This window comes from Nannospalax galili, unplaced genomic scaffold, assembly GCF_000622305.1.
Source record: "Nannospalax galili isolate Female #2095 unplaced genomic scaffold, S.galili_v1.0 scaffold664, whole genome shotgun sequence".
In the NCBI taxonomy this organism is placed as follows: domain Eukaryota; kingdom Metazoa; phylum Chordata; class Mammalia; order Rodentia; family Spalacidae; genus Nannospalax; species Nannospalax galili.
Window position 1 is genome coordinate 2,965,630 of NW_008354274.1, and position 13,151 is coordinate 2,978,780.

At 48.5% G+C, this 13,151-nt stretch overlaps 1 protein-coding gene across 1 annotated transcript in view; it reads left to right on the forward strand.

The window, feature by feature from the left end:
• The window catches only part of Card11 (caspase recruitment domain family member 11), a 154,468-nt gene extending 152,912 nt beyond the window's left edge, over positions 1–1,556 (forward strand). Inside the window, exon 25 of the mRNA XM_017802769.2 lies at positions 1,125–1,556. Within this exon, the coding sequence (XP_017658258.1) occupies positions 1,125–1,329 (205 nt within the window). The 3' untranslated portion in view covers positions 1,330–1,556. The remainder of the gene's footprint in view (positions 1–1,124) is intronic.
• Positions 1,557–13,151: the final 11,595 nt, after the last annotated feature.

The following is a 13,151-nucleotide window of genomic DNA, read 5'->3' on the forward strand; positions in this document are numbered from 1 at the left end:
GGGGAAGGAGCCAAGGTGTTAGTGTTTAATAGGAACAGTTTCAATTTGGTAAGTTCTGAGGTTGGTTGTGTGATTGGATGAAACAAAATGGGTCTCAACATCTAGCCCAGGCTAGCCTTGAACTTGCATGTAACCCAAGCTGGTTTCTCAAACCCTTGATCCTCCTGCCTCTACTCCCAAGAGCTGGGATCACATGTGTGCAACAACACCTGGCATGGCAGTGAATGTATTCAATATGACTATGCTACACACTGAGAATAGTTCAAATGGCAAACTTTAAATTGTGTATCCATCACACTTTTGGGGGAGACTAGGGTGTGGCTCTGAGGGTAGAGTGCTTTTCTAACATGCACAAAGCCCTGATCTCCATCCCCAGCACTGCATCAACCAGATGTGGTGGAGTACACTTGTCATCCAAGCACTTGAGAGCTTAAGGCAGGAGGATTAGGAGTTGAAGATCTTCCTCAGTTACATTTGGAGTTGGAGGCCAGCCTGAGCTACATGAGGCCCTGTCTAAAACAAAATAAAACAAAAATTACTTTTAAAAAAAATTGAAACAGTGGGGAGAACACTGGAGGAGCTGGAAGGGGACTGGGAGGGATGGAAATATTCCCTCCCTTGGGGCTGGAGCGATGGATCAGCAGTTAATTAAAGAGCACTGGCTGCTCTTGCAGAGGACACAGGTTCAGTTCCCAGCACCTACACAGTGACTAACAACCATCTATAACTCCAGTTTCAAGGCATCCAATGCCCTCTTCTGGCCTCTGTGGGCACTGGATGCACATGATGGCATATACATGTAGGCAAGACACATACATAAAACATAAATAAGTAAATAATTTTACTGAAAATAAAATGAATCCTGCCCTCTTGAGGTTCCATTTTGAAGCATGTAAAAGCCACTGGTGTCTGGAGACATGTCAGACATGTGGTACAGCAGCCCCTGTGTGTGTGTATGTGTGTGTGTGTGTGTGGTGTGTGTGTGTCTGTGTGTCTGTGTGTGTGTGTGTGGTCCAGTGGCCCAGGGAGGCAACCTGTGCCATCTCTGAGCCAGCTTCTGGTCCACACTGTGGGCATCAAGCCTCGAAGACTCCCCACGGTTCCCCTCAACATCTCCCCCACAGGAAGCTGCTGCCCCGGCCAGAGACCGAGGAGGAGTTCCTGCGTATGTGCAGACTGAAGGAGAAGGAGCTGGAGGCACTGCCCTGCCTGTATGCCACGGTGGAGGCTGATATGTGGAGCAGCGTGGAAGAACTGCTGCGCATCCTCAAAGACAAGATCAGCGAGGAGCAGCGCAAAACCATCTGGGTGGATGAGGACCAGCTGTGAGCCCGTCCACCAGAGGCTCAGCCTCTATGACAACAGAGCCACCAGAGGCCACCAGGTCACAGGGTCAGGCCCTACTGGTGTAAGGAGAGATGGGCAAGCCCAGGACAGGGGCCCGTGGCCAGCAGCCCCTCTGGGGCCAAAGCAGCGTTGAATGTATTTCGTAGGACAGGTGCAGGAGGCTACCTGTAGGGCAGGGCCTCCCACAGCCAGAGTGGCTGCCAGCACACATCCCAGGCAGATCAGATCTGAGGAGATGGAACCTCTCCCATGCTAGTCTTTGCCTTGCATTAAATTTTTGTAGTTCTTTGTTTTCAAATGAATTCTTTGCAGAGGTTTTAATCCCATGCCCTCTTCCTACACTGGGATTTCTCCCACAAACCCAATGAAGGTCAGAGAGGGCTCAGGCCCCTCTACATTCACACGAGAGTTGAAGGGAGGTGTGCCAGGACATTTGGTTGACACTTGGGTGAGTATAGTGGCTATCAGACCCTCTGATCTGGGAGCATCTAACATGAGGAGATTATATAGTCACCTGCTGAAGGACCCAGTGTCTGTGAGGTCCTACTGTCTGTGCCCTGCACCTGAAGATTCTAGAAGCCTCTGCTTGACTATCAGATACAGAGTGCCAGGTCTGGATCCTACCAGGCACAGCTAACCCAAGCCAGGTCATGCCCTCAGCTGGGCACCATATTCAGGAAGTTGGTAGGTACTACAGACACAGACACACATGGACAAAATCCACAAAAACCCACTCCACATACCATTATTAAATAATTAAATAAAACCCTGGTTTTATTCTGGGAATCCATGTGCACTGCTAAATAGCTGTATCTCCCAGCTTCCCTTGCAGCCAGAGTGATGGAGGAAATGTAAGCCAACAGGAAGAAATAGAGCACACAAGCACCCACTGCCCCCAATTTCCTGAAATGCACATGAGAGCTAGTGCTCCAGCAGCCATTTTGGAATGCTGAAGTGACCACAAAAAAACTGTGCACGTAGGATGGTGGAACACAAAGACAGAAGGACATAGAGTCCCTGTTAACACTTGGTGGCCCAGGGCTGTTGCTGGAGTTTCTTTCACATGATAAACCCGTTTTTATTTTGTGTTAGCAATTGTTCCATTACTCATAGCCCAGAGTAGTTTCTAACACGTACAGGCAAAACTTTTCTTAGGCTGCAGCAATGGCTCAGCAGGTAAGGGCACTGGCTGCTCTTGCAGAGGACCCAGGTTCAGTTCCCAGCACCCACATGGTGGTTCATAACCATTTGTAACTCCAGCTCCACATAATTTGATGCCCTCATCTGGCCTCCATGGGCAGTGCACTCATGTGCACATACCCACACACATACACATAAAAATAATTTTTTGTGTGAAAGGGTTCACTAGGTAGCTACCCTGGTACTCCCTATGTAGACCAGACTGACCTCAAACTCATGGGAATCCTCCTGCTTCTGCCTCCTAAGTCCTGGGATCTTTTCTTATATAACCCACTGAGTCAAATTACTGCTGCCCATATGCACATGGGTGTGGGGCTGACCACTGGGATCTGGGTAGTTTGCCATGGGTCACACCTCTAAGGAAAAGTGACTGTCTCTACCCCATCAGTTATCACCTGTACAGTTTCTCAGCTAGGTGTGGGGCCTCAGGGTCCTCCCTCATCCATGCTGGATGGAGTATTGATTAGCTCAATCTTGTGCATGTTTCATGCAGTAGCCACAGCTGCTGTGAGTTCACGAGTGCAACAGCCACATCATGTCAAGAGGACACATGTTTCACACACTCCTCCCCACCCTCTGGCTCTTACTGTCTTTCTGTACCCTCTTCCACAGTGTTCCCTAAGTTTGGGGGTGGAGGAGGGTTGATAGGTGCCCTCGATTGCTTTCTGTTGCTATGATAAAACACTGGCCAAAAGCAACTTGAGGAGGATAGGGTTTATTGCATCTTACATTTCCAAGTCACAACTCATTATCAAGGAAAGCCAGGGCTGGAGCTCAAGGCAGGAACCTGGAGGCAGGAACTGAAACAGAGACCATGGAGGAACGCTGCTCACTGGCTTGCTCCCCCTGGCCTGCTCAGCTACCTTTATTATACAGCCCAGGCCCACCTGCCCAGGGATGACACCACCACAGTGGACCAGGTCCTCCTACATCAATTAGCAATCAAGAAATGCCCCCATAGGCTGGTGTGATGGAGGAAATTCCTAAGTCAAGATTTCCTCTTCCCAGGTGACTCTAGTTTGTGTCAAGGTGACATAAACTGACCAGCACAGTACAGTTGCTCCATCTATGGCTGGGCACTCACAGTGTTTTATTCTCAGACCTCTGACCACTATAAGTCTCTGCAGTAGCCACCACCAGCTGCTGAAAGAAGCTTCTCAAACCAACAGTGAGAGTAGCACAGACCTATGGGTATATTGTTTTAAATACCATGGGTTGTTGGGACTGACGTTATGGCTCAGCCGTTAAGAGCAGGAGCTGCTTTTACAAAGTACTGGGTTTGGTTCCCAGCACCCACATGGCAGCTAACAACCATCCATAACTCCAGTTCCAGGGGATCTGACACCCGCCCCCGGCCTCCATGGGCACTGTACACGTGGGTTGATCTCTGCTGTTTTTACCACATAATCAAGATATGAATTTTCCTAGAAAAACTGTTGGTCAGTTTCTCATTATAAAAAGAACAGTTCTGTGAGGCTGAAGAGATGACTCTGTGGTTAAGAGCACTGGCTGCTCTTGCAGAGGACCCAGGTTCGATTCCTAGCACGCACATGGCACCTAACAACTATCTATAACTCCAGTTCCAGGGGATCTAACACCCTCTTCTGGCCTCTATGGGCACTACATGCATGTGGTACACTTACATACTTACAGGCAAAGCATCCAAATACATAAAATAAAAATAAGCAAATTTAAATTTTTTTAATTTAAAAATAAATACCATGGGCTGATTCTCTGCTGTTTTTACCATATAATCAAGATATGAATTTTCCTAGAAAAACTGCTATTAAATTTCTCATCATAAGAAGAACAGTCCTATGATGCTGGATAGATGGTCAGTGGTTAAGAGCACTGACTACTCTTGCAGAAGACCTGGATTTGGTTCCCAGCACTCACGTGGCAGCTAACGACCATCTGTTACTCCAGTTCCAGGGGACCTGATGTCCTCTTCTGGCTTCTGTGGGCATTGTACGACACAGGTGCACTTACATTCAGGTAATACTCTCATACACATAAAATAAAAATAATAAATAAAATATTTTTTAAAACAACAGCATGCAGCCTGCAGGTGCTTCTACCATGTCAATGCTCCAAAGTCACATCCACAGTATAAGCCTTAGGGAGCTGGGAGTGGATGACTGGGGGACCGGCAGGGCATCTTTATCTCTCCTCCCCACCTCTTGTCCCATCCCTGAATCTGCTAGGTACCCAGACACCTTTCAGATCAGCAGTTCACCAAAGCCAGCAAGCACAGAGCCTCTTTTTTCAAAACAGCCTGTGGAGACAAGCTGGCTTGGTGGGTCCAGCAGCAGCTATTTAAGGTGAGATAAAGCATCTAACCAGGAGCTGAGGGGCAAAAGCACCTGCACTGCCACCTCACTAAAGCCTGAAGTGATGTTGAATTCCCCCAAGCTAGGCCACCTCACTTCCACTCAGAAGTCGTGCCAAGGGACAGACGTGACTGGAAAGACCTCTTGCATTAAAGGTCTCCTGATTTATTTCTATTTATTTATTTAAGTTCAGAAGCCTCAGACTCTCTGGACAGAATAACAAAATTTTCTTGCTTTGGGTTTGGGGCAAGGAGTTTGATGGAATTGTGTGAAGAGAGTGAGTGGTGAGCAACTCATCCCAGGTGGCAGGCTGAGGCTGCAGGACTGAGGGGCGGATCTGGGGTAAGGAGGGTGGGGAAGGCAGCAAGGGCTGAAAGGAGGTTCCTTGTCCAGATTGGTACCCAGGATCCACATGAAGATTTCAAAGTTGCCTATCGGCATCTGTCACAACAGACTCTGAACAGCTGGCAATAGAGGCAAGTGTGGCGTACTGCTTCAGCTGGGCGGTGAGGGGAGTGAGGTAAGAAGGATGGAGAGCCTGGTGCTCAGTGTTCAGAGGGAGAAGGGTTGGCCACCCAAAGCTAACAGGCCGAAGTCATCTGATGCAGATGGAGACCTGGTTCCATCCCTGTGTCCCTCCACCGGACCACTCCTCAGTACTGATCCATGGCACCAAGCGGTGCCATCTGAGGCCCTCCAGCACTCCATACTTTCTATGCTGCCCTCATGTCAACAGCCTCATGTCCCCGGGCTCTGGGGCCTTGTCCTCCCCTACACAGGCCACCACAGGCTTCTGGGACCTCAGCAGGAAGCTGAGACTCACACATGGGCAGGGGTCAGACTGTCAAGAAAGGGGATGCCAGGGACAGGAAGAGAGAGCAGAGGTCTTTTGGGGCTTTCTGGATTGTTTGGATTCAGAAGCCATGAATGAGGAGGCAGGTACTAGCACCGCCCCCCCGCCGCCCCGGGCTGCTTTGAACCCACTGGTGTCTGGTTCAGAATCATATTGAAAGTTTCCACGATGGCTGGATGACTGGAAGTGACCCTCACATGCGAATATGTTTTTCTTATTGTGTGTCAAGTTCACATTCAGTTCTGAGTGTGTTTGAAGGATGTTGTGAGCCTCCTCCCACCCACCCACCCCACCTATCTGATGGATGATGGATGAAAGCTGGAACCCAACTGTGAAGTTACATCTACCTCTGGGTGTGCATCTAAGAGAGCTGAGGGGGAGGAAGAGGAAGAGGAAAGGAAGGAGAGAGGAGGAAAGACAGAAGAGGAAGAGAAAAATCGGAGACAGCTGAAGATTGTGCAGTGGGTAAAGTGCTTGCTGGCCAGTGAGGCCCAGGTATTGGTCTGTGTGTGCTCAAACGGCAAGCAGAGACCACCACACCTGCGTTTGCTTTTTAGTAGAACAGTGTTTATTCTTGGACAATTTCATACAGGTAAACAATATCTTTTTCTGTTGTTTGTTTTTGATTTTGCTGGTTTTTGAGACAAGAGTCTCCCTGTAGCACCAGCTGGCCTAGAACTCACTTTGTAGATGAGGCTGGCCTTGATCTCACAGAAGTACTCCTGCTTCTGCCTCTAGAGTGCTGGGATGAAAGGTGTATGCCACCACTCCTGACTATAGTATATCTTGATTATACTCACCTCTAACTCTCCCCAGGAACCCCCAAATTCCCTCTCCCCCACAAGGAATCCCAACTCACTCTTCAAACTCCCCTAGAAGCCCCCATTTCCCCCAAGGAATCCAAACTCCTGCTCCCTCTCCCACCAGAAACCCCCAATGCCCCCTCCCACTCCCCCCAGGAACCCCATCTCCTCCCTCTCCTCCAGAAACCCCAGTTCCCCCCTCTCTCTCCCCCAGGAACTTCAACTCCCTGTTCCCATGCCCCACTCAAACTGCCCCCAGGATCCCCAATTTCCCCCATCCACCATAGGAACCCCAACTTCCCTCCCATTTCCCCCAGGATGCCCACTATCCTCCCCACCTGTGTCCCCTCCTTTTCTGTTAATGACCCACTGAATTCAATCAGTGCAGCTTGTTGGGATGCTGACTGATCTTACCGACTTGGTCTTGTGCAGGTATATCATAGCTGAGGAGAGTTTATGGGTAGATTATTCTTGGGCTTTTTCTTTTGGGTTCTGGGGATCTAACAGATCCTCATGCATGCAAAGCAAGTGCTTTACCCCCTAAGCCATTGCCCCAGTTCAACAACCCATTTTTGAGTAATGAATCCTGAGAATTGGAACCATGAAAACCCCTCAAAAACAACATTTTTGTTTTGTTTTATTTTTTATTGTGTATGTTCACACATGTGTTTGCCACAGCATGAATGTGGAGGTCAGAGGACAACTTTGGAAAATCCATTCTCTCTTTCCACCATGTGGGACCTGGGGATCAAATTCAGGTAGTGAGACTTAATAGCAAGCCTAAAGGGCTGAGCCATCCCACTGACCCTAAACAGCATTTTCAGATGTATAATACAAAACGCATAGAATGGTGACAGGAATCAACTTTGTTGAAGTACAGTTATCAAAATATTTAAATAACACATTCAGAATCAGGTTATTTAGGGGCTTTTTCATGAAGTCACTGAATAACAAGAGTTGATGACAAGCTCTAGGGATGGGTCCTCAGCTGACATTGCCTCAAATCTGTGGATAGCAAAACAGCTTTTCCAGTCACCTGTGACAGCTGCTGGGGGAATTTGAGACCTCCTGGGTATGTTGTGTTGGTTTGGTTTGTTGGGTTTTTTTGAGACAGAGTATCTCTCTGTAGTCCAGGCTGGCCTAGAAGTTACAATCCTCCTACCTCAGCCTCCCCAGTGCTGGAATGATAGGCACTGAGCCACCAGGTCTGGGTTTTGATGGTGCACACGTCCTGGGGTCTCCTTTCATGGTGGGAGGAAAAAGCTAGCTTTCGATTAGAGGTTAAGGGAAATACAGACATTTTTCAGTTAAAATTCATAGCCCGACCCCCCACTCCCATGGGACTGGGATTAAACTGAGTCTACTATAGAGTATTTGCCCAGCATGCATGAGGCCCTGGTGCCATCCCAGCACCTCATAAATCAGGCAGGGAGGCTCATGCCTGTAATCCCAGCACTTGAGAGGTAGAGGCAGGAGGATCAGAAATTAAGGCCATCTTCAGCTACTTAGAGAGTTCAAGGCCAGCTTGGGCTACACAGAGAGTTCCAGGCCAGCTGGAGCTACAGGGAGATCCTGTCCCAAGAAAAGAAGAGGAGGAGGAGGAAGAAGAGGAGGAGGAGGAGGAGGCTCAGTTAACAAAGTACTTGCCTTGCAAACACATGTAAGAGAGAGAGAGAGAGAGAGAGAGAGAGAGAGAGAGAGAGAGAGGGAGGGAGGGAGGGAGAGAGAGTCCATGCTTGTAAACCTAACACTAGGGAGGTAGAAACTGGAAGGTCCTGGGTCTCACTGGTCAGTCTAGCCTACTTAACAAGCTCCAGGCAAGTGAGAGTTTAAAAAACCTGATGGCACCTGAGGAATCATCCCTGAGGTTAACCTCTGATCTCCACACATGCATTTGCACAGAGAGAGGGAGAGAGAGATAGAGAGAGAAAACTTCCATCAAAGTGTCAAAGTGTGAGGTAGGATTTTTCTCACATTTATCTGTGTACACATGTACATGCGCTGCACCTGGCCCTGGTTCTCCATGAGTGAGAGGCAAGCAGGTGCAGGGCCACAGCCCTAGGCTGCTTCTCCCTCTCAGGACAGCATACCAGGAAGGAAGGAGCACCAGCCAAGACTGGAATCTCAACAGTACTCTCTGCCCAACAGAGACAGGGACAGGAGCCTCACCCACTGGACAATGAAGTGCGCTGGTTCCGCTGCATTTACAGTGTGTTTAATGAGCAGATGTCACTCAGGGATAGGTGACTGGTGAAGCCCACCCCAGGCAGCTCTCACTGGTGGGGACAGAGATCAGTCAGGGATGCCAGAAAGGAGGCACACCCGATGCCCATGGACCTGGAGATGGGGGCCAAGTTGGAGGCCCACTGGCAGGAAAAAGCTCAACATGGCTAATTGATATAGGAGGGAACTTTTACCTGTCCCTGTCAACCTGGCATCATCCCCCTCCATATTTTATCACTATCATTGACCTGCAAGATTTACAGCCAGAATTACCATTCTGATCTACATCTTTCAAAGGTTTGTTTTCTTTTGCTTTCTTTTTGGTACTCTGTGTGTGTGTCTGTGTGTCTGTGTGTCAGTATCTGTATAAAACTATGTGAATCAATTTGCTAGGAAGGCGTCTAGACCCCTCTAGTGGTGAGAGCGCTCCATGGTACTCTATGTGCAACTGGGTGTGTACACATGGTTGTTTGTGTATATGTGCACTTTTGTGAGTGTTGGATGGTGTATGTGTACATGTGTACTTTATGCGGTTTCAGGATACGTGTGTGTGTGTGTGTGTGTGTGTGTGTGCAAGTGCATGTTTGAGTATAGGAATCCATGCCTGTGTTTGGATGGGTGTGTGCAGGTATGCGATTTGGTGCCTGTGTGTACATATATGCTCCAGTACATGGGTGTGTGTTTGGCTGTGCATGTCAGTTCATGCTGCAGTTCCAAGGACAGAGCCAGGCCTGAGAGGCACACAAGTGTTCACTACCAACATGAATGCCTTTGAGAGCCCAGTTTTCCTCCATCACCCTCAGTGCCTCCAGGTTGTGACAGCCATCTGTCAACAGTGACATCACCTTCATATTCTCCAAACCCAACCTCCACTTAGGAGATGGGGACATGGCTCAGTGGTAGAGCTCAAGCCTAGAATCCCCCAGGGTGGGGGTGGGGTGTGACTCAGTGGTAGAGCACCTGCCTGAAATCCCCCAGTGAGGGGCTAGGGGCATGGCTTGGTGGTGGAGCACCTGCCTGGAATCCCCCAGTGAGGGGCTAGGGGCATGGCTTGGTGGTGGAGCACCTGCCTGGAATCCCCCAGTGAGGGGCTAGGGGCATGGCTTGGTGGTGGAGCACCTGCCTGGAATCCCCCAGTGAGGGGCTAGGGGCATGGCTTGGTGGTGGAGCACCTGCCTAGAATCCTAGAGAGGGGCTCGAGGTGTGGCTCAGCAATTAGATGACTGTGTTCCTTAGACTCATTGATCCACCATTCAGCCACAGAGACAGAATTCAAATTTTGGGCAACATGACCAGAATCCTGATCCATTCACTCAGAATTCTGCAAACCTGGAGGTCGCAGATGCCCCAGGATTAAGCTGTCTACTGAGCCACAGGGATGTGGGTTGGCCAGTCATCTCTCACCTCCCAAGCCAAGACTTTGTGCACCTACTTCCTTGAGCAGGAGAGATTGATTCCTCTTCTGCAGAACAGCATGAAGCGCTGGGATGGCCCTTCTGGGGTTCTGACCCACCCTGCCCCATCCCCAAACCTGTGACCCTCCCTCCCAAAAAAGCCATCCCTCACAGTCCTACCACAGCTACTAGGGTTCCCTCTGATCCCTGAGCAGCCCTGCTATGGAGAGTCTCCAGGTATGAGCCCCGCCCCCCCCGTGCCAGTCCTGACTGCACCCCCCATGTGGTTCTGGCCCCTGGGCCTCTGGACTTCTAGATGTAAAATGCGTTTAATGCTGTGAAATTAGATTGCAGTACTGTGCATGTTACTGTGTTTACACACACTGCAGAAAAATGCATACCTTCATATATGGGGGGGGGGGACAAATAATCAAGAATGTGGCTTTCCTGGATGGAAAAAGGAGGAAAGCACAGGATGGGTTATGTGGGGAAGGGGTTTTCAGTGACATTTCTCACAATCTATTTCTTTTTTTAAAGAGAGGATCTCACTGTGTAGCCCTGGCTGGCCTGGAGCTCTATATGTAGACCAGGCTGGCTCAAACTCAGAGATCCACCTGCCTCTGCCTGTGCCTCCTTAAATGCTGGAATTAAAGACGTGGGCTACCATGTCCAGCCCAACTCTAGTCCTCATGCTTGTGTCCTCATGCATTTCCCAAGCCTCTTTCTTTCATATTTTGTGTGTATATGAATCAGAATCAGAAGCTGGGCGTGGTGATGCACACCTTTAACCCCAGCACTCAGGAGGCAGAGGCAGGCAGATCTCTGTGAGTTTAGTTTGGATACCTAAAACCCACATAAAAGTGGGGCGAGCTTGATGTAATCCCAGTGCCCTCAGAAGACAGAGATGGGGGGCGGTCCCTGGAGGAAACCGACTAGCAAGGCTATCCAATCAGTGAGTTCTGGAATCAACTGAGAGGCCCTGCATCAGTAAATAAAGTGGAGAATGATCAAGAAAGATGCCCAGTGTCAACCTCAGGCCTCCACACACAGGGGCACACATGTGCATGTACACTCACACATGTGAACACACATACACATCATACATATACACACTAAAAATAAATACCAAGAAAAAATCTGCCTAGAAAGTACTAGAATTCCACGGAGCTGGCAGTCAAGAATACAGCAAAGTTTGTTCTGTGCCTCTAGAGCTTTTTTGTTAGAATTGATTCACACAGAGACAGTATAGCTAGGCATGGTTGTACACCTGTCATCCCAATATTTGGGAGGCTGAAACCGTAGGATCAGAAGTTCAAGTCCTGCCTGAACTATATAGGAAGACTATACCTCAAAAAAAAAAAAATAGAGATGGAGAAACAGGTGTGGAGGAGCAGGCCTTTAATCCCAGCACTCAAGAGGCAGAGGCAGGAGGATCTCTGTGAGACTGAGGCCAGCCTGATCTATATATGAGTTCCAGGTCAGCTGGAGCTACAGGAAGACCCTGTCTCAAAAAAATATGGGGCTGAAGAGATTGCTCAGCGGTTAAGAGCATTAACTGCTCTTACAGAGGACCTGGGTTTGGTGTTCAGAACCCACATTGCAGGTAACAACTGCCAGTAACTCCAGGTTCAAGGGGTCCCATGCCTCTGGCCTCCTCTGGCACCTGAGCACGTGCACACACACACACACACACATACACACACACACACACATAATTTAAAATAGCAATAGAGATGGCTCAGTGGTTAAAAGCACTGGCTACTCTTGCACAGGACCCAGGTTCAGTTCCCAGCACCCACACAGTAGCTAACAAGCATCCATGTCTCCATTTCCAGGGAATCTGATGCCCTCTTCTGGCCTCCATAGACATTGCACACACAGATGCACTTACATGCAGGTAAAACACTCATACATATAAAATTAAAATAAAAATGTTTAAATTAAGCCGGGCGTGGTGGCACATGCCTTTAATCCCAGCACTCAGGAGCAGAGGCAGGCAGATCTCTGTGAAGTTCAAGGCCAGCCTGGTCTACTAGTGAGTTCCAGGCCAGGTAAGGCTACAGAGAGATCTGTCTCAAAAAGACAAAAAAAAAAAGTTTAAATTAAAAATCGATTAATTTTTTTTAAAAGCTGGGCATGGTGACACATACCTTTAACCCTAGCACTCAGGAGGTAGGGTTAAGGAGTTCTCTGTGAGATCAAGATCATCCTGGTCTACATAGACGGTTTCAGGCCAGTTGAGCCAACAGGGAGACCCTGACTCTAAAAACAAAAACTAAATAATGAATGAATGAATGAATGAATGAATGAATGAATGAATAAATAAATAAATAAATAAATAAATAAGACAGTAACATATACCAAGACTGCTCATTCCTCCTGTCCCTGCACCTACTCTGTTGTGCCCCACCTCATCCTGACCCACTGTCTGCACCCAAACTCTGGGTTTCCTGCCCCTTTCCAGTACTTGGTGACTGACCCATGTGAGGGGTTCTGTTCTCACTACAGGTTTGCACACTGTAACCACAGCCTGCTACAGCCTCAATGCCATTGCAGCCTGGACCCAAGGAGTTCCCAGCATGCAATGAGTGAGGTGGTTTAATGAGTATAAGAAAATAGTGTATATCATAGATATGGTGTGTGTAATATATAATAAGAGACCATGAGATATACTGATGAACTTGATTTTTGTGTTATCATCTATCATTGGCAAGAAATGCAGGTTTCCTATAAATCTGTGATGTACAGCCTCTCTCTCTCTCTCTCTCTCTCTCTCTCTCTCTCTCTCTCTCCTCTCTCTCTCTCTCCTCTCCTCTCCTCTCCTCTCCTCAACAGGGTCTCACTATTTAGTCCAGAATGGCCTCAAATTCCTGATCCTCCTGACCCTCCTGACACTGCCTCCTGAGTGCTGGAATTACAGGAGGGCCACCACACTTGACTTACAGTTTCCTTTTTTTTTTTTCTTTTTTGGTCTTTTTGAGACAGGGTCTCCCTGTAGCCC